This window comes from Geotrypetes seraphini, chromosome 9 (assembly GCF_902459505.1).
Source record: "Geotrypetes seraphini chromosome 9, aGeoSer1.1, whole genome shotgun sequence".
NCBI classification, from domain to species: Eukaryota; Metazoa; Chordata; class Amphibia; order Gymnophiona; family Dermophiidae; genus Geotrypetes; species Geotrypetes seraphini.
Window position 1 is genome coordinate 74,251,701 of NC_047092.1, and position 19,140 is coordinate 74,270,840.

The 19,140-nt window shown below is 44.9% G+C and overlaps 1 protein-coding gene across 2 annotated transcripts in view; it reads left to right on the top strand.

Annotated features, from left to right (window-relative positions):
* The window catches only part of MON2 (MON2 homolog, regulator of endosome-to-Golgi trafficking), a 522,785-nt gene that overhangs the window by 27,940 nt on the left and 475,705 nt on the right, over window positions 1-19,140 (top strand). For both annotated transcript variants that reach the window (XM_033958262.1, XM_033958263.1), the window contains exon 3: window positions 17,102-17,229. In XM_033958262.1, coding sequence (XP_033814153.1) covers window positions 17,102-17,229 — 128 coding nt within the window. The remainder of the gene's footprint in view (window positions 1-17,101; window positions 17,230-19,140) is intronic.

The window sequence follows — 19,140 nt, forward strand, 5'->3', positions numbered from 1 at the left end:
AATTTCCTGAGAAGTCTTACATGTGGAACCTTGTCGAACGCTTTCCTTTCGTGTAATTTCAGTCTTTGTGTTTGCAGTTTTTGCCTTCATCTTGCGGAGGTTCCCTGCGGGGACAGCTCCGACTATGGGAGATCACAGATCTTTGGGAAAGTCTGTTTCTGGAAGGTTCACTACTTGTCAGTAAGCCCTCTGGTCAGTCTGCACATCAGATTGGGGCTCAGGAACTGTTCCCTTGGAAGCTAGCTCACTCCAGGTTCATTCACTAGTGGGTCGAGCGCAGGCTGTGTGTTTTCCCATGGAGGCGTGCCCAGGATCGGAGACAGAACGTGTTCCTTCGCCAGGTGTGCTTCATGGTGTGCCCGAGGGTGGCGGATATGACCAGCTGTGAAAGTGAGGCCGGTGGGACAGTCAGAAGATTCAAAATTCAGGTTTTTGTGAATACCAGCTAACAGCTTGAAACAGAGATTTTTTTTTTTTGGGGGGGGGGGTCTTTCAAAAGGGGTTAGGTGGTTTCCCTACATGCCCTACCCCACCCACTCTTTAAATCCTAAAATCTCTGTTTTTGAGGGTTCTCTGTAGTTTTTTTTTTTTTTTAAATACTTGCCAGCTTCATTTTTGTAAGAAAATCAAATAGATGTTCTCCCCAGGCAGGATGTCATGAATTCATGCCTCATTTGCAGTGGATGGTATTCCATGTGTGCTCTAGCCCACAGTTCTTCAACTGACGGTCCGCAGAAAATTCCTGCCGATCCGCACAGGACCGGCGAGATCAACATCTTTAATTTCTTGCCGGTCCGCACAGGACCGGCAATATCGAGGGGCTGTAGTTGCGCAGGGCCAGAGAAATAATGGGGAGCCTCAGACTGTGCTTTCTCTCCTCCCAGTGGCTCTCCTTACAAGTGCAGCGATTCAGGAAGGAAGCTTTGGAGCTTTTGCTGAGTCGGGCCACCTCTGATGATGCAACTTCCGCTTTCCTCAGAGGCGGTGCGACCCAACAAAGGACCCAAGGCTGCCTTACTGAATCGCAGCGCTGGCAAGTAAGGAGAGTTGCTGGGAGGGGAGAAAGCTGCTGGGCATGGTGAAAAAAAAAAGGGACAGCTGCTACTGGACCTGGAGAGGGAGAAGGAGAGATGCTGTTGGGAGGGGAGGAGGGAAAGGAGTCTGGGAAGCTGATGGGCATGGTGGAAAAAAAAGGGATAGCTGCTACTGGACCTGGAGAGGGAGAAGGAGAGATGCTGCTGGGAGGGGAGGAGGGAAAAGAGTCTGGAAAGCTGCTGGGCATGTTAAAAAAAAATGGGACATCTGCTACTGGACCTGGAGAGGGAGAAGGAGAGATGCTGTTGGGAGGGGAGGAGGGAAAGGAGTCTGGGAAGCTGCTGGGCAAGTGGAAAAAGGGACAGCTGCTACTGGACCTGGAGAGGGAGAAGGAGAGATGCTGCTGGGAGGGGAGGAGGGAAAGGAGTCTGGGAAGCTGCTGGGCAAGTGGAAAAAGGGACAGCTGCTACTGGACCTGGAGAGGGAGAAGGAGAGATGCGGCTGGGAGGGGAGGAGGGAAAGGAGTCTGGGAAGTTGCTGGGCAAGTGGAAAAAGGGACAGCTGCTACTGGACCTGGAGAGGGAGAAGGAGAGATGCTGCTGGGAGAGGAGGAGGGAAAGGAATCTGGGAAGCTGCTGGGCATGGTGGAAAAAAAAGGGATAGCTGCTACTGGACCTGGAGAGGGAGAAGGAGAGATGCTGATGGGAGGGGAGGAGGGAAAGGAGTCTGGGAAGCTGCTGCGCAAGGGGAAAAAGGGACAGCTGCTACTGGACCTGGAGAGGGAGAAGGAGAGATGCTGCTGGGAGGAGAGGAGGGAAAGGAATCTGGGAAGCTGCTGGGCATGGTGGAAAAAAAAGGGATAGCTGCTACTGGACCTGGAGAGGGAGAAGGAAAGATGCTGCTGGGAGGGGAGGAGGGAAAGGAGTCTGGGAAGCTGCTGCGCAAGGGGAAAAGGGACAGCTACTACTGGACCTGGAGAGGGAAAATGAGAGATGCTGCTAGGAGGGGAGGAGGGAAAGGAGTCTGGGAAGTTGCTGGGCAAGGGGAAAAGGGACAGCTGCTACTGCACCTGGGGAGGGAGAAGGAGAGATGCTGCTGGGAGGGGAGGAGGGAAAGGAGTCTGAGAAGCTGCTGGGCAAGGGAAAAAAGGGACAGCTGCTACTGGACCTGGAGGGAGGGAGAAGGAGAGATGCTGCTGGGAGGGGAGGAGGGAAAGGAAAGGGAAGAGAGTTACTGCTGGACGGGGGAGGAGGGAAGGGAGAAGAAAAAAGGAAGGAAACGGCTTGCAGGGGGATTAGAGGAGGGGAAGGGGAGAGACAGGAATGAGATGGGAAGGGGGGTCAGCGGAGAAATTGAGAGGGACAAAGATGCTAGATCTGGTGTAGGAGAGATAAAAATGAAGAGAGCAGTGAAGCTGGAATGAATCGTGTAAATAGGAGAGAGGGGCATAGGCTGGATGGAAAGGGGAGGGGGCATAGAAAGAAGACAAATACCATATGGAAGGGGGAGAGGTCAGACAGTAGATGGAAGGGGCAGATGCTGGATTGAAGAGACAGAGAGGGCAGACGCTGGAAGGAAGAGAGTGAAAATAAGATGAAAGCAGAAACCAGAGACAACAAAAGGTAGAAACAAATAATTTTATTTCTATTTTGTGATTAGAATATATCAGATTTGAAATATATATCCTGCTAGAGCTGGTGTTAGACATAACTGGGGACTGCAAAGTCCAGGCAGTGGCTTAGGGCTCTTTCTGACCAGGGGGGCTGTTGCCCTAGTTGCACTCCCCTAACCCTATTCCTGCTATGTGTGACTGCGATATTCTGTTAGCATGATATTTCTGTGTAGCATTCTGTAATAATTTGGCTTATTCAGTTTTCTTGATAGTAGAGGGGATATATGTGAAGGGGAGGGGAGACAGGGGTTTTGTTGATCCTTGCTCTGTATTATTTGTATTTATAAAATGACAATTGTACAGAATATTGTTTCTTTTTATACTTTAATAAAATACATTCAGTATAAAATCATAACTGAGGCATGTGCGGATGGGATCAGATGGTTTGCGAGGACCGAGCTCGCGGAGACGGGGCGGAAACGGGGTTTTTAAATTTCAGTCCTAGTAGTTTGCCGGTCCACAAAATAATTTTTTTTTCCCTGCCGGTCCATAGGTGTAAAAAGGTTGAAGAACACTGCTGTAGCCCATCAGAGGTGAGAGACTTGCCCAGATTCAGTGCCTTCGACTTCCATGGAGAGTCTTCTAGCGCAGCGGTTCCCAAACTTTGAGCCACGGCTCCCTGGGATGCCGTGACTGACGTACAAGGGAACTGCAGAGTATTATTATATTAGACATCTTTTACAACCTTAAGAAATTAAAAAGTTTAAAGAAATAAAAATACTACAACTGAATCTTCAGCTTATTCATTGCTGTTTTGATGTTTATGGCTGGTAAAACAGTTTGTTTTCTGTTATTGTGTGAATGTAATCACTGTGGGGGAGACACTATGCATATGACTAGTGTGCATGCCTAGTGGCTTTGTGCATGGCTAGTGACCTCTATTTGAATGTAAGTAATTGGTGGATAGTTGTTGCAAACTCAACTGTTATACTTGTATTATCAAACTTTTTGTGTAAGTGTCAAGTTCTGATTAGAGAATGACACAGTGGTTGTTATCCGCAGCTAGCTGCGGGTAATCCGCCGAAATGGTGACAAAAAAAAGATCACTGTGAGTACGGGGAACAAGGCCATTCACCGCCTTGTGGAGCGGTGAATGGTCTTGTCTCCGCAATTAAAGGAGTGAGCACACATGGTGAACGAGTATGCAGTCTGGTAGCCCCCTCTCTCCCGCCGGCCGTCACCATTTCCCAGCGTCTTCTCCCTACTCTCTCTTCCCCATTTCCCAGCATCTTCTCTCCACTCTCTCTTCCCCATTTCCCAGCGCCTTCTCCCCTCTCTTTCTTCACCAGTTTCCTTCCTGTTTCCGGTTGCATCGGAGGAGACTTTTCCAGCAGTCAATGCCATGTGACTTCAAGGCTCCGGCTGCAATACAACGCATAGCCTTATAGAAATCGCCACGAAGAGAAGGTAAGGGAGGGAGGGAGGGAGGGAGGGAAATGCATGGCCTGCTGGCGGGAGAGAGGGGGCTGTCGGACCGCGCGAAGGGTGCTGGGGTGGTGGAGAGGAGAAAGACGCTGAAGCAGCCTGAAAGGAATTGGTGAAGAGAGAGTGGGGAGAAGACGCTGGGAAATGGGGAAGAGAGAGTGGGGAGAAGACGCTGGGGAAAAGGATAGATTAAGAATATTTGAATCGCTATTTCCTTTTGACTCTTCCCTATCAATCTCTTCTGCCTTTTCTCCTTACCTCCCCACCTCCGTTCCCCAATCCCATCCACTTTGGTTAACTCCTTCTACTTAAAGAACAATCTTCTCTCTAGGTTGCGGGGACGGGATGGTGACGGGGACCAAGCCCATGGGGATGAGACAGAGATGGGGGTGAGCTTGCGGAGACGGGGACAAATTTTTTTCCCGTTTCATTCTCTAGTTCTGATCAACATAATTTTTTAAATTTGTTGTTTCAGAACCCTAAAAATGAATAAATTTTTATTGAATTTTAGTAAGCATACGACAGCACAAAAAGAGCATGCACACAAACAAGTAACGGGTGTGCAAAAAAGAGAAAATATCGTAAATATGATGATAGTTATTTGGACTTTGGCTTCACATCAACAAATGTTAATGGAGAAGAAAGACCGCAATGTATAGTATGTTTTAAAATTTTGGCGCTAGACTGTATGCTTCCAAGTAAACTGAAGCGTCATTTAGAAACTAATCATAGAAACATAGAAGATGACGGTAGAAAAGGGCTACAGCCCATCAAGTCTGCCCACTCTGCTTACCCACCCCCTGTCTATGCCCTAATGACCCAATTTCCTTATCTTGACCCTCGTAGGGATCCCACATGGGTATCCCATTTATTCTTAAAGTCTGGCACGCTGTCTGCCTCGATCACCTGCACTGGAAGCTTGTTCCAATGATCTACCACTCTCTCTGTGAAGAAATACTTTCTGGTGTCGCCATGAAATTTTCCGCCCCTGAGTTTGAGCGGGTGCCCTCTTGTGGCCGAGGGTCCCTTGAGAAAGAAAATATCATCTTCCACTTTGACACGTCCCGTGAGGTACTTAAATGTTTCGATCATGTCTCCCCTCTCCCTACGTTCCTCGAGAGTGTAGAGCTGCAATTTGTTCAGTCTCTCTTCGTACGAGAGACCCTTGAGCCCCGAGATCATCCTGGTGGCCGTCCGCTGAACCGATTCAATTCTGTGCACATCTTTACTGTAATGTGGCCTCCAGAATTGCACACAGTACTCCAGATGAGGTCTCACCATGGCCCTGTACAACGGCATTATGACTTCAGGCTTTCGGCTGACGAAACTTCTATTGATACAACCCAATATCTGCCTTGCCTTAGATGAAGCCTTCTCCACTTGATTGGCAGTTTTCATGTCTACACTGATGATTACTCCTAAATCTCGTTCTGCTGAAGTCCTAGTTAAAGTTTCTCCGTTCAAGAAGTACGTCCTGCATGGATTTCCGCTTCCGAAGTGCATGACCTTACATTTCTTAGCATTGAAGCCTAGCTGCCAGGTTGAGGACCAACTTTCCAATGTAAGCAGGTCCTGCGCCATATAATTCTGTAAACTGCATCCACTTACTATATTACATAGTTTGGCGTCATTGGCGAATAGTGTTATTTTATCTTGAAGCCCTTGAGTCAGATCCCCTATGATTAATAAAACTCTCTACTTCTTTACCAGAAAATTAAAAGAATTAAAAGGACAGCAAGGTACATTTTCTCGGCATTTGTCAATACCAAACAATGCTCTGCTAGCCTCATACAAGGTTGCATATAGAGTTGCTAAGTGTAAAAAAAAACCATACCATTGCGGAACAACTGATTTTGCCTGCTGCTATAAATATGGTGAACATTATGATCGGCAAATTTGCGGGGAAAGTACTTTCAAATGTACCTTTATCTAATAATACTATCTGTTGGAGAATTCAACGTATGTCGGAAGACCTCAGTGACCAATTGATTGAAAAACTAAAGGGAATTTGGCTTGCAGTTAGATGAGATCACAGCTAATAATAAGGATGCACATTCAATTTGTTATGTACATTTTGTAGATGGAAATGCCATTGTGGAAGAACTTTTTTGTAAAAAAAAAAAAATAAATAACTAAGTGCAAAGGCTCATGATTTGTTTGAGATCCTAAATATATTTGTGACTGAAAATAATTAGAGTGGACAAAGTGTATTAGGATCTGTGCGGATGGGGGTCATTCGATGTCAGGCCGGTATGGAGGATTATAAGCACTTATTCGAAAGAAAGCTCAGGCTGCAATGTGGACCCATTGCATAATACATAGAGAAGTACTCACATCAAAGCATTTGAGTCCTACATTGAATTTGGTTCTAGAACATGTGGTGGATGTGATAAACTTTATAAAAACTCACCCAGTAAAAGGAAGATTTTTCAAAAAATTGTGTGAAGATATGAGAGCTGACTTTCTTGTGGTAATATGTTGGCCTGTATATTTCAATTACGGCAAGAAAAACACGAGTATGCCAAAAACTTTGTAGAGACAGTTTTTGATGAAACTGGCATACTTGTGTGATTTTTTTTTGAAAAAAGTTAAATATGCTGAATCTCTCCTTGAAAGGAGGCAGCATGCACATTTTGAAACTGATTGAGAAAATTTCAGCTTTCAAAAAACAAATTACAATTATGGTGGAAAAAAATGCAAGAAGATGGTGGCAAAAATTTCCCCTTTTACAGCAGTTCATGATCTCCAATAAAGTTTTTGAAGATCAAATAGTTTAAAAAATATTTTCAAGATGATCCCACACTACGATATGATCAGTTAATGTTACATGTCATCAATGATAACTGTGTTTTGTTTTTTTACCACAAAGAATTAACTTTATCTCATTGATTTAAAACCACATCACATTCTGTACCCTTAGATAGAAAATGGTGTAATTTTGAAATGAAACAATGTGTCCTTTTACGGTGATGCCTTTGACATTGGGACCTCAATTAGGGTTTCCCACTTATCATGGGCAACAAATAGATGAACAAAATAAAACAAACGTGTCATCTATGAACCATGTTCTTTACAACATATCTACAATTTGTGCCAATGGACCATTCCACTGCAAGGTTATACCTTTATACAAGAAATATCACATAAAAATGTTTGTGTTGCTAGCAGTACTGTTAAACTTGTGATTCATGCTATTCAAGCTCCCTTTTCAGTATGTTTATATCAAATGTGAATATTAATTTTTCTTTTGCCGATGTACTTACTCCAATTATTTTATTGCCATCTATAAAGAAAGCCATGCAAAATATATAGATACTGAATTTTGCAATACTAACTTGCATTCTGTGGCAGATCACATTGAAGCTACCACTGCACACCATTGGTGGGAGGCTTTTACTCTTCATCCCTTACTCTATATTTTTGTTTAACTATCCTTATGTTAACATTTCTTAATTGTGGGTTTACCTATTGTGTATACAAACGGACACTCTCTCCCTTTATTCGGATGATTTCTTATTGGGAGGTGCAGACTTGAGGATCGAGGGGTGGACTGTTATGCCTATGGCCAGGGGGTAACTGAAACTCAACATACTACGTGATATGTCTCCTCAAGTCTGCTTATCTGACCTCCTTGACCTGGGTGTTGCCAAAACAACATCAAAAGGACAGTAAAACAAGATGGAAAGCTGGTTTCTGCAACAAGTTTGCTGATCTGCTTATCTGACCTCCTTGACCTGGGTGTTGCCAAAACAACATCAAAAGGACAGTAAAACCAGATGGAAAGCTGGTTTCTGCAACAAGTTTGCTGACCTGCTATCCTGACCTCCTTGACCTGGATGTTGCCAAAACAACAAAGAACAAAAGACCAGGACCGGGTGTGCCTGAATCGTAATGAAGGACGCTGGTTACTGCAGGATCAGCTGTTTAGCTATGAACTCAGCAGCTTTCACCCTTTATAAGGACGGGATTCTGCCCCTAACATTAGAATCCAAGACGTCTAAAGGGACAGTCTCCCGTGTCCACCCACCTATCAATTGCAGGGATTCCCAATTGTGAAGGCTGGTCGTTGCCTGGGATTACAGTGAATCTATTTTATTCTTATATTCATATAAATATATATATTAAAGGGTTATTGTTTATGCTTTTATATTGTCTGTGTGCTTTTCTGAGTGTCACTGATCATCCCATCTGACAGAAATAAGTGGCGGAACAGACGGGATATAAATAAAGCTATTATTATTATTATTACTACTACATTCAGAGATATGGTGCTTAATGAAGTAAACCAAATTTGACTCTTGACCAGAAAATAGCTTTAAGATCTTTAACATCTGATCCTGACTTAATCATCTCATGTGCAGACAAAAGCGGAGCAATTGTGCTACAGAGTAAACATCTTTATCTTCAAGAAGCACATCGCCAGTTGGATGACCCATTGTTCTATAGATTATTGTATGATGATCCAGTCAAGGAGTTAAATCAAATTATCTCCACAACAGTGTCTGAAGCCTATAAGGCAAAATGGATTACTAATAAGTAGGTAGCATTTCTGAAACCCAATTTTTATGTGACTCTGAGGATTTATATCTTACCGAAAATCCACAAAAATTTAGAAAGGCCACCAGGTCGCCCAATTGTTTTGATGCGGAATCCACCATTAGAACCGCTGTCAAAATTTTGGGATATATTCCTGCAGAAGGAAGTGATGCAGGTTTCGTCTAGTTATAGACACAACCCACATGCTCCAGATGTTATCGGAGGTACAAAATGTGAAATCCCATTGGCTTCTGGTGATGTTTGACATCACTGCACTTTATACAATGATGCCTTGTATGACATTTTGAAAGTCTTTGCAAAGTTTTTCATCTATTCCGTTTCAGCTCACAGGATGCTCTGGATCCAGCAGTGGTCTGGCGATTCTTCTAAAGTGACCGTGAGCCAGTTGCCCTTTAAGGGACAGCTGCTGTTCGGCCAGGGTTGGTTGACCTTATGGCCAGTGTGCAGGATCGCAGTCCCAAGTTGCTGCCTGTGAATAGATCCTGCCCTTCCAGGGGTTCGGGGCATCCTAATTTTCATTCCTTCAGGCACTCTTGTCTGTACTTAGGCTCTTCCAAGGAACGACGGTCCTCTTCGTCTGCCAGACCGTGATTTGGCAGGTTTCGACATCAGCCATCTACTGGGAGTCATCCAGAGACTTCTGCAAAAGAAACAGTTTTGATGCCAGACCAGTGTCTCCTGCAGCGTGCATTGGGTGTGTGTATGTGTTTGTGTTTGTGTGTGTGGTTGTCTGCTTTTTTGGTGGCATGGCAGGTCATTACCTCCGACCGCTGGGTCCAGGAGGTTCTTTGTCCTCTGAGTGTTTTCTGGATTCATCTGCAGGCCCCCCAGAGAAGATGGTTCGGATGCAGGCCACAGCCCACAGATGTCTGGATATTGCGACCATAGAACCCGTACCGGAGCGAGACTTGGGCTCTGGGAGATGCTTGATATACTTCATCATTCCAAAGAAGGGCTCCAACAATTGGAGACCGATTCTGTACCTCAAGGTGGTCAATGCGGTGCTGAAAGTGCCTCGCTTTCACATGGAGACTGTGCACTCAGTGATAGCATCGGTGGTGCCAGGGGAGTCTCAGGGAGGCGTATCTCCATGTTCCCATTTTCCTGGACCACCAGAAGTATCTGCGGTTCCACATCTTGAGGCAACATTTCCAGTTTGCTGCAATGCCTTTTGGATTGGCAACAGTACCCCAGACCTTCACGAAGGTGATGGTGGTGGGCTATCTTTGCACCCTGGGTGTCTGGTTCATCCATATCTGGACGACTGGCTGATCAGAGCTTCCTTACTGTTCTTGGGGCATCAGGATGTTCATCAGGTGGTTCAGTTGCTGCAGTGCTTTGGCTGAGTGATCAACTTCAGGAAGATTCACCTCAAGCCAATGCAGGATTTGGAATACCTGGGAGTTCAATTTCACATGGGACAGAGCAAAGTGTTCCTGCCTGTGTCCCATCAGGAGAAGCTTTGACAGCTTGTCAGGGACCTTCTGGCCACTCCAGTCCTGACAGCATGGCAGTACCTCCACGTTGTGGGGACCATGGTATCAATGACCGATGTGGTCCCTTGAGCCAGAACCCATCTGTGTCTGCTGCAGGATGCTCTGCTTACACACTTGAATCCCCAGCGGGACACATTACATGCACCCTGAGCACGCGTATTGCCATGCGGCCCAACATAGAAACATGATGGCAGATAAAGGCGAAATGGCCCATCTAGTCTGCCCATCTGCAGTAACCATTATCTCTTTCTCAAGAGATCCCATGTGCCTGTCCCAGGCCTTTTTGAATTCAGACACAGTCTCTGTCTCCACCACCTCTTCTGGGAGACTGTTCCATGCATCTACCACCCTTTCTGTAAAAAAGTATTTCCTTAGATTACTCAGGAGCCTATCACCGCTTAACTTCATCGTATGCCCTCTCATTGCACAGTTTCTTTTCAAATGAAAGAGACTCAACTCATGCGCATTTACATTACGTAGGTATTTAAACGTCTCTATCATATCACCCCTTTCTCACCTTTCCTCCAAAGTATACAGATTGAGATCTTTAAGTCTGCCCCTATACGCCTTATGATGAAGATACATACCTTTTTTAGTAGCCTTCCTCTGGACCGACTCCATCCTTTTTATATCTTTTTGAAGGTACGGCTTCCAGAATTGTACACAATATTCTAAATGAGGTCTCAGCAAAGTCTTATACAGGGGCATCAATACCTCCTTTTTCCTACTAGCTATACCTTTCCCTATGCAACCTAGCATCCTTCTAGCTTTCATCAACACCTTTTCAATCTGTTTGGCCAATTTAAGATCATCACATAGAATCACACCCAAGTCCTGCTCTTCTATCTTGCACATAAGCTCTTCATTCCCTAATCTGTACCGTTCCTCGGGTTTTTGCAGCCCAAATGCATGACCTTGCATTTCTTAGTATTAAATTTTAGCTGCCACATTTCAGACCATTCTTCACGTTTCGCTTCTTCATGTTGTTCACACCATCTGGCGTGTCTACTCTATTGCAGATTTTGGTATCATCCGCAAAGAGGCAAATCTTACCTGACAACCCTTCAGAAATATCGTTTATAAAAATGTTAAAAAGAACATGCCCAAGTACAGAACCTTGAGGCACACCACTGGTAACATCCCTTTCCTCAGAGCGATCTCCATTGATCACTACCCGGTGTCCCCTTCCACTCAACCAGTTCTTGACTCAGCCTGTCACTTTGGGACCCATCCCGAGGGCACTCAGTTTATTTATTAGATGTCTGTGTGGAACACTGCCAAAGGCTTTGCTAAAGTCTAAATGCACCATATCTAGCGCACATCCTCTATCCAATTCTCTGGTCACCCAGTCAAAGAAATTGATCAGATTTGTCTGACAATACCTACCCCTAGTGAATCCATGTTGCGTCCAGTCCTGTAATCCACAGAATCCCAGAAATTTGAACATTCTCTGTTTTAAAAGTATTTCCATTAATTTGCTTACCACAGAAGTCAGACTTAACGGCCTGTAATTCCCTACTTCTACTTTTGTGGAGAGGGACCACATCCACCCTTCACCAGTCCTCTGGTACCACTCCTGACTCTAACTCGTTGAAAAGGTCAATCAGCGGAGCTACCAGAACTTTCTTAAGTTCCTTCAGCACCCTAGGATGTACATCATCCAGTCCCATTGCTTTGTCTACCTTTATTTTAGCTAGCTCCTCATGAACACAACCCTCTGAAAATCAATCAGGGTCTATTACCGTATTTTCACGCAAATAACGCGCACCCGTATAAAACGCGCACACGGGTATAGCGCGCAGAAATCACGCTGATATGCACAAAAACTTTGGTATACCGCGCTCACGGGTATACCGCGCATGCTGCCCGACGCTCCTTTCGCCCGCCCTGACTTTCCGTGCGCTGTCCCGACTCTCCGTTCACCCCCCCTGACTTCCGTGCACTGTCCCCCCTTGAAGGTCTGTCCCCATCCTGAAAGCCTGATGCCCCCCCCCCGACGTCCGATACATCCCTCCCCCCGAAGGACCGCCGATTCCCCAACAATATCGGGCCAGGAGGGAGCCCAAACCCTCCTGGCCACGGCGACCCCCTAACCCCACCCCGCACTACATTACGGGCAGGAGGGATCCCAGGCCCTCTTGCCCTCGACGCAAACCCCCCTCCCCCCAACGACCGCCCCCCCAGCCGACCCGCGACCACCCTGGCGACCCCCACGACCCCCCCACCCCCCTTCCCCGTACCTTTGGTAGTTGGGCCAGAAGGGAGCCCAAACCCTCCTGGCCACGGCGACCCCCTAACCCCACCCCGCACTACATTACGGGCAGGAGGGATCCCAGGCCCTCCTGCCCTCGACGCAAACCCCCCTCCCCCCCAACGACCGCCCCCCCCCAAGAACCTCCGACCGCCCCCCAGCCGACCCGCGATCCCCCTGGCGACCCCCACGACCCCCCCCACCCCCCTTCCCCGTACCTTTGGTAGTTGGCCGGACAGACGGGAGCCAAACCCGCCTGTCCGGCAGGCAGCCAACGAAGGAATGAGGCCGGATTGGCCCATCCATCCTAAAGCTCCGCCTACTGGTGGGGCCTAAGGCGCGTGGGCCAATCAGAATAGGCCCTGGAGCCTTAGGTCCCACCTGGGGGCGCGGCCTGAGGCACATGGTCGGGTTGGGCCCATGTGCCTCAGGCCGCGCCCCCAGGTGGGACCTAAGGCTCCAGGGCCTATTCTGATTGGCCCACGCGCCTTAGGCCCCACCAGTAGGCGGAGCTTTAGGATGGATGGGCCAATCCGGCCTCATTCCTTCGTTGGCTGCCTGCCGGACAGGCGGGTTTGGCTCCCGTCTGTCCGGCCAACTACCAAAGGTACGGGGAAGGGGGGTGGGGGGGTCGTGGGGGTCGCCAGGGGGATCGCGGGTCGGCTGGGGGGCGGTCGGAGGTTCTTGGGGGGGGACGGTCGTTGGGGGGGAGGGGGGTTTGCGTCGAGGGCAGGAGGGCCTGGGATCCCTCCTGCCCGTAATGTAGTGCGGGGTGGGGTTAGGGGGTCGCCGTGGCCAGGAGGGTTTGGGCTCCCTTCTGGCCCGATATTGTCGGGAAGTCGGCGGTCCTTCGGGGTGGGGGTGCGAGTGGTCCTGCCGGGGGGGGATGTATCGGAGGTCGGGGAGTCGGCCGGGCAAGAGGGCTTGGGCTCCCTCTTGCTCCGATCGTGGATGCGGGTGCGGGTGGGAGCGCGTGCGAGCGGTCGTTCGGGGTGGGGGTGCGAGTGGTCCTGCCGGGGGGGGGGGATGTATCGGACGTCGGGGAGTCGGCCGGGCAAGAGGGCTTGGGCTCCCTCTTGCTCCGATCGTGGATGCGGGTGCGGGTGGGAGCGCGTGCGAGTGGTCGTTCGGGGTGGGGGTGCGAGTGGTCCTGCTGGGGGGGTGAATCGGGCGGGGTGGGAACTATGTTTTAAAACTTTTGTATACCGCGCTCACGCATATAACGCGCGAGGGGTATGCGCGGTAGGTAAAAACGCGTATAACGCGCGCGTTATATGCGTGAAAATACGGTACTCCTCCATCCCTATTCACATTTGTCTTCTGCAGTCCTGCTCCCGGTGCTTTAGCCGTGAACATAGAACAGAAATATCTGTTAAGCAATTCAGCTTTTTCTTTATCAGCTTCTACATATTCCTCCCCTTCACCTTTGAGTCTCACAATGGCACTTTTGCACTTCTTCCTATCATTAATATATTTAAAAAATGTCTTGTCTCCCCATTTTACTGTTGTCAGCTATTTTTTCTTCCATTTGCATCTTTGCTTTCTTGACTACAAGACCAGCCTCTCTTAACTTTTCCAGGCCTCTAAGATAGGAAGAGAAATTCTATCCTCCATATTACACGTATAGTTTCCATGATAATAGTCCTTGGCCTTAGCTAAAGGTCAGCTAAGGTCAATCTCCACATGTTGCATCTTGGTTTTCCAAAATCGAAACTTTATAGTATTTATTAGTTTTGTAAAACATTTTTATGTTTGAATATCACCCCATACAGTCATCTTACATTCTCTCTTTTGGGATCCCAAAACATTCATTAATTCAATAATTATTCAAGCACATTTAAGAGATTTTAAGGTACAGACTGCCGTTGCTCAGGACCTAAGACAAGAAAAAAACATGGCAAAATTTAAGTCTGAACTTAAAAGTTTTCTATTTATAGATGCCTTTAATGATTAAATTCTTCGCATCCTTAATTTAATTAATAGGTCAATTGTCTTCGTCTCCCTTCCTAATGTTTTTCCCTTGAATTAATGATTTTAATACTGAATGTAACCATTAAATAATTTTCCTTTTGTTTCACTATAATTTGTAGAAATACCCTCTAAATGTACTGTAATTTGTATACATAAGATTATCATTTTTTAATTTAATAATTGTAAGTATGTTACCAAAAATTTTATTTATTTGTACATCGCCTTGAATTTTGAATAGGCAATAAATCAAAATACTTAATAAACTTGAAACTTGAAACTTGACTGTGAAATCCTATATCTTCCTTCCAACTACCAGAAGCCAGAGGCTCTTGTTAGTCCCCTGGGCATAGTAGTTTAGACAAATGATACAGAAGAAAACCAGGCTTCAGGCGGGAAAACTGAAATGTTTTTCAACTGAATAAAGAGAGGAGAAAGAACACTTATAATTTTAAACGTTTACCTCTACAAATAATTTTTATACTTAATTTTTCCCTAAGTCTTGCTTAACCTACAAATTACACAATTATATATATAATTATTATGATTTTGATTATTCTTACTATTAATTCCTAGTGGGCTTTTGTCTCTGGCTGTAACCCATATTCAATTTTTTTTTTGTATCTCTTTCCCAGAGAAGCACCTAACTTTTCATATGCTTTTAATTGGGTGTTGCCCTTAACTACCAGTTTCATTTCTAACTAGTTTATCCCAAATTATATGAAAAGTAGGTGTCTGCATGTAGAAAAATCTACATCCAACTGGAGTTTCTTTTTCCTTTATTTATACTTACATGTTTCAAACAAAAATACCTTGTACACTATCCATCCCAGGATGGCCTGCCGCACCCTGCACCAGACAATGCCAACTCAGCCCCCGCTTGAACACTGCATTGGCATCCCAATGCAGTGTTCACACCCAGGACTTCAGTTGTCCTACTTCTGGTCCTCATGGGGTTGCTTTGGGCACAACCTATCTTGTGGATCAGTGTGAGTATAGTAGTCTGCAAGTATGTACTTCTAATGCCAATTAGACAGGACAAACTGCAGCAAATGTATTTTTTTGTATTTTGTATTTTTTTTGTATTTATTCAATTTTTCTATACCGTTCTCCCAGGGGAGTTCAGAACGGTTTACATGAATTTATTCAGGTACTCAAGCATTTTTCCCTGTCTGTCCCGGCGGGCTCACAATCTACCTAATGTACCTGGGGCAATGGGGGGATTAAGTGACTTGCCCATGATCACAAGGAGCAGCGTGGGTTTGAACCCACAACCCCAGGGTGCTGAGGCTGTAGCTTTAACCACTGCGCCACACACTCCCCTGTGTGACCAGAAAAACCTATTACCAAGGTCTCTAAAGGTGCCCAGAAAGCCTCTTACCCATAGTATGCTTGACCTCTCAGGTGAGAAGGCAAGCAAATCCCATCCTCTGTCCTTGATAAAAACCCTTCTCAATTAAATCATGTGGTTTTGATAGTTAAGTTAAAGAATACAGGAAAACTTACAATACTCTTGCCTAATGTTAGCAGATATACATAAAGTGTCTGTTCTACCTTCAAGATACTCTAGCCATAGGCCAAATATCAGAAGAGCAAAACATGTTCATTTTAATTTATAGAGGTAATGGTGAAACACTGATACTCATAGATATAAAGGTAAAGAAAGAAAGAAAGTATAGCTAAGAGAAAAAAACTGGAAAAACTCAGTTATCTGAGAAATATCAGAATCCCTACCCTAAAATTTGAAACCCTAATATTACCAACTTAGAAGGTTCCCCTATATAAAAAATATCAGGCATACTGTAGGCAGCTACAGAGGAGTAAGTTATTTGTTGCTGTCTGTTATTTTCAAAGATTCAGTATATATATGGAAACCTGGTTTATCAATTGAAGTCTGAGTACCCACATAAATATCATCTCATCATACTTTCAGACTCCTGAGGCAGGCTCAGTTGGGGCTGAAACATGATTGTGTCGAGTCTTGAGATTCAATAAATGAGATTGGAACACAATCAGTCACCTTTGTTGTTTTTTCTGTTATTGCTCAGATAGCATGAAGATCAGGATTTTTTTGTTTTGTTTGTATGGTGACTTCCATGGAGAAATGTTCTAGTTCTGATTTGCATGTTGTGGGGAGGTAGAATATCAGCTCCCATATAACTAATTGTATTATGGTGTGTTAAACTGAGCTTTTCTTTTTTCATTCTTTCTCATTCTGCTCCTTGTTTGAATGTTATATATCCCCTTTGTATTTTTGCTGAAAAGCAGGTTAAAATATGTGTGACAGAATGTATTGTTTTGCTTTAAACATGGGTGGCCTGGACCTAAAAAGAGTAGTATGTGAGGCTCTGCTGTCATTTACTGTGGTACTAAAGCTACTACCCTCTAAGAAACTTCTTTCATAGTTAGCTGGCTAGTCTTGCCTAATAGTTGGGGCGGCCCTAGCCCTACCCCCATTTTGGATGCTCGGAGGTGGGGGGGGGGAAAGGGTATGCTCATCCCTTGCCTTGAGCCGCCTCTATTAATTGGAGAATGTCAAATATATTTGTTAAAGTTTTAATGCACTGTAATTGATATCTTTATTGATTTATCTTTTTGTATTGTTTTCTATTTTGAGCATTATAGCAATGGGGGAATAAAAAAGTGAGAAATATCATAGTTAAAATTTTTCCTAACTGTCATTGTTTTTATTAATAGCTTTGAAAGAAAACAGTTCAGAAGTAGTCCAGCCATTTCTGATGGGGTGTGGAACAAAAGAACCCAAGATCACGCTATTATGTCTAGCAGCCATTCAGAGACTCATGTCTCATGAAGTTGTTTCTGAGGTAAGATGGTATATATTTTAAATTAGGAAAAAATCCTAGTCCAGCCAGGTTCACCTTTTTTAAAGGAACGCATCAAATTTGTTTGCTAGGTTAAAGTTTAGTAGGTGAGTGATAAGGAAGAGAGAATAATGATTGCAGGAGACATTAAAAAAACACTGGTAATCCATTTATTGTGATTTTTCAAATTGAACTTCTTGTTTATGATTTTTAATGATTAACTTATTGCACATCTTCTGGTTACTACTAAGTGCTTGATTTCAGCAAATTGGGAGACAAGAACAAAATGTTTCCAAAATGTTTAGCAATGTGGGCCATTAGCCCAGCCCAAATTGGATGAATGGTAAAAGGCCTGAGAAAAGAGCTTGGATACTGAATTAAGTATTGGTCTGATTAGATTTGGAAAAGAAGGTGATAGTGCTTAAGATAGTGTACCAGCAAATATAATGGAATAATTTGGCATGCCTGGACAGATACCGAGGGCAACAATAGAAAACATGTTGAGAGTTTCCATAAAAGGTAGGGAGGAGCTGGAGTTGGTTTGAGCATGAGAATTTGTATAATTACAAATCTGTAGTGTTAAAGAACTAGAGAGAAGGAATCTGGACAACATGGACGAAATAATCTTTTCTTTGCCACTATGTACTATGTTTTTAAATGTTACACAAGAAAACACAATCTCTAAGTCCTATAGAGAAATGGAGAAAAGATCTCACTGTCCTTTACAAAAAATAAGGGACTTAACCTTTACAGCAAAAATCACCATTATCGGTCAGAAAAACTCCATGTCTAATCAAAACTCTTCCAAAATAGTGATGAACAGTGCAAAATCTGAAAAATGCACAGCAGTTAAATATAAACTCAGTCCCCAATGCTCTAAAAATCGCCATTAAAATGCTGTGAGCCATTGTAGTGGCAGTAAATTTCCCAGTTTCTAAATGACGAGTGATTCTCCAAAAAATTTGCATGCAAATGAGATCTGCAGAAATACCATCTGATCAGTTGGAGAAAGTGACTGACACATGCATTATCCTTAGATAAGCAGGCAGCATATTCTCACATGTGGGAGCCCGGTACAGACAGTATAAAAGTGTACTGTCACTTTAAGCTTTAGAAAGCTTTAAGATTGCCCGCACTGTGCATGCATGTGTGCCTTCCCGCCCGCTGCCTGCTTGCGAGGTCATCAGTTTTTTGTTTTCCACAGAGTGAAGACGTATCTGAACTTCATTCCTTCAAGTTGCCTTCCCATTTCACTTTTTCAATTTTCACTGTTATTTTACTTACTACTTCGTTGTTTTTATCTTCTATTCCTTAGCAACAGCAGCAGATGAATCCAGAGACCAATGGGATAGCCCACTTCTACCAGCAGGCGGAGATAGAGAAACTGATTAATAGGTGGTCCTATTGGCTGGCACTCCTCCTGTATCCTCAGTATGCTCTATCTCCCAGCAGGGGAAAGTCGCTATTCAACTAGCTCCTGGATTCTGGCTGTGACTAGAAATTTATTTACTCCTGTTGAGGTTTTCTCTTCAGTGAGACTGCCATTTTGTTTCTCCTGTTAAGATTTTCTCTTCAGTGAACTGGCAGTGCTATTTCTCCTGTTGAGATTTTTCTCTTCAGTGAGACAGGGGTGTCCGGCTGAAGGTGCTGGCTTTAGGGGTTACACCTGGGCCCCCCCGGTCCCTGCCTCACCCTCCCTCCAGTGATAGAGGGTCTAACTGGGTCTCTAATTTTTTCTTCTTTCCCTTTCAAAAAAAAAAAAAAAAAAAGTGAGACCGCATTTGCTATATATACTTGTGCCCTGTCTTTGAGCTTAGCCAGTGTCTATTGGCTCTACAAGCCCTGTCAACCAGGTTGTGAGTATTTCTTTTTATGTTACATCTCCGGGTTATATTTTCTGGTGGTGTTGCTGCT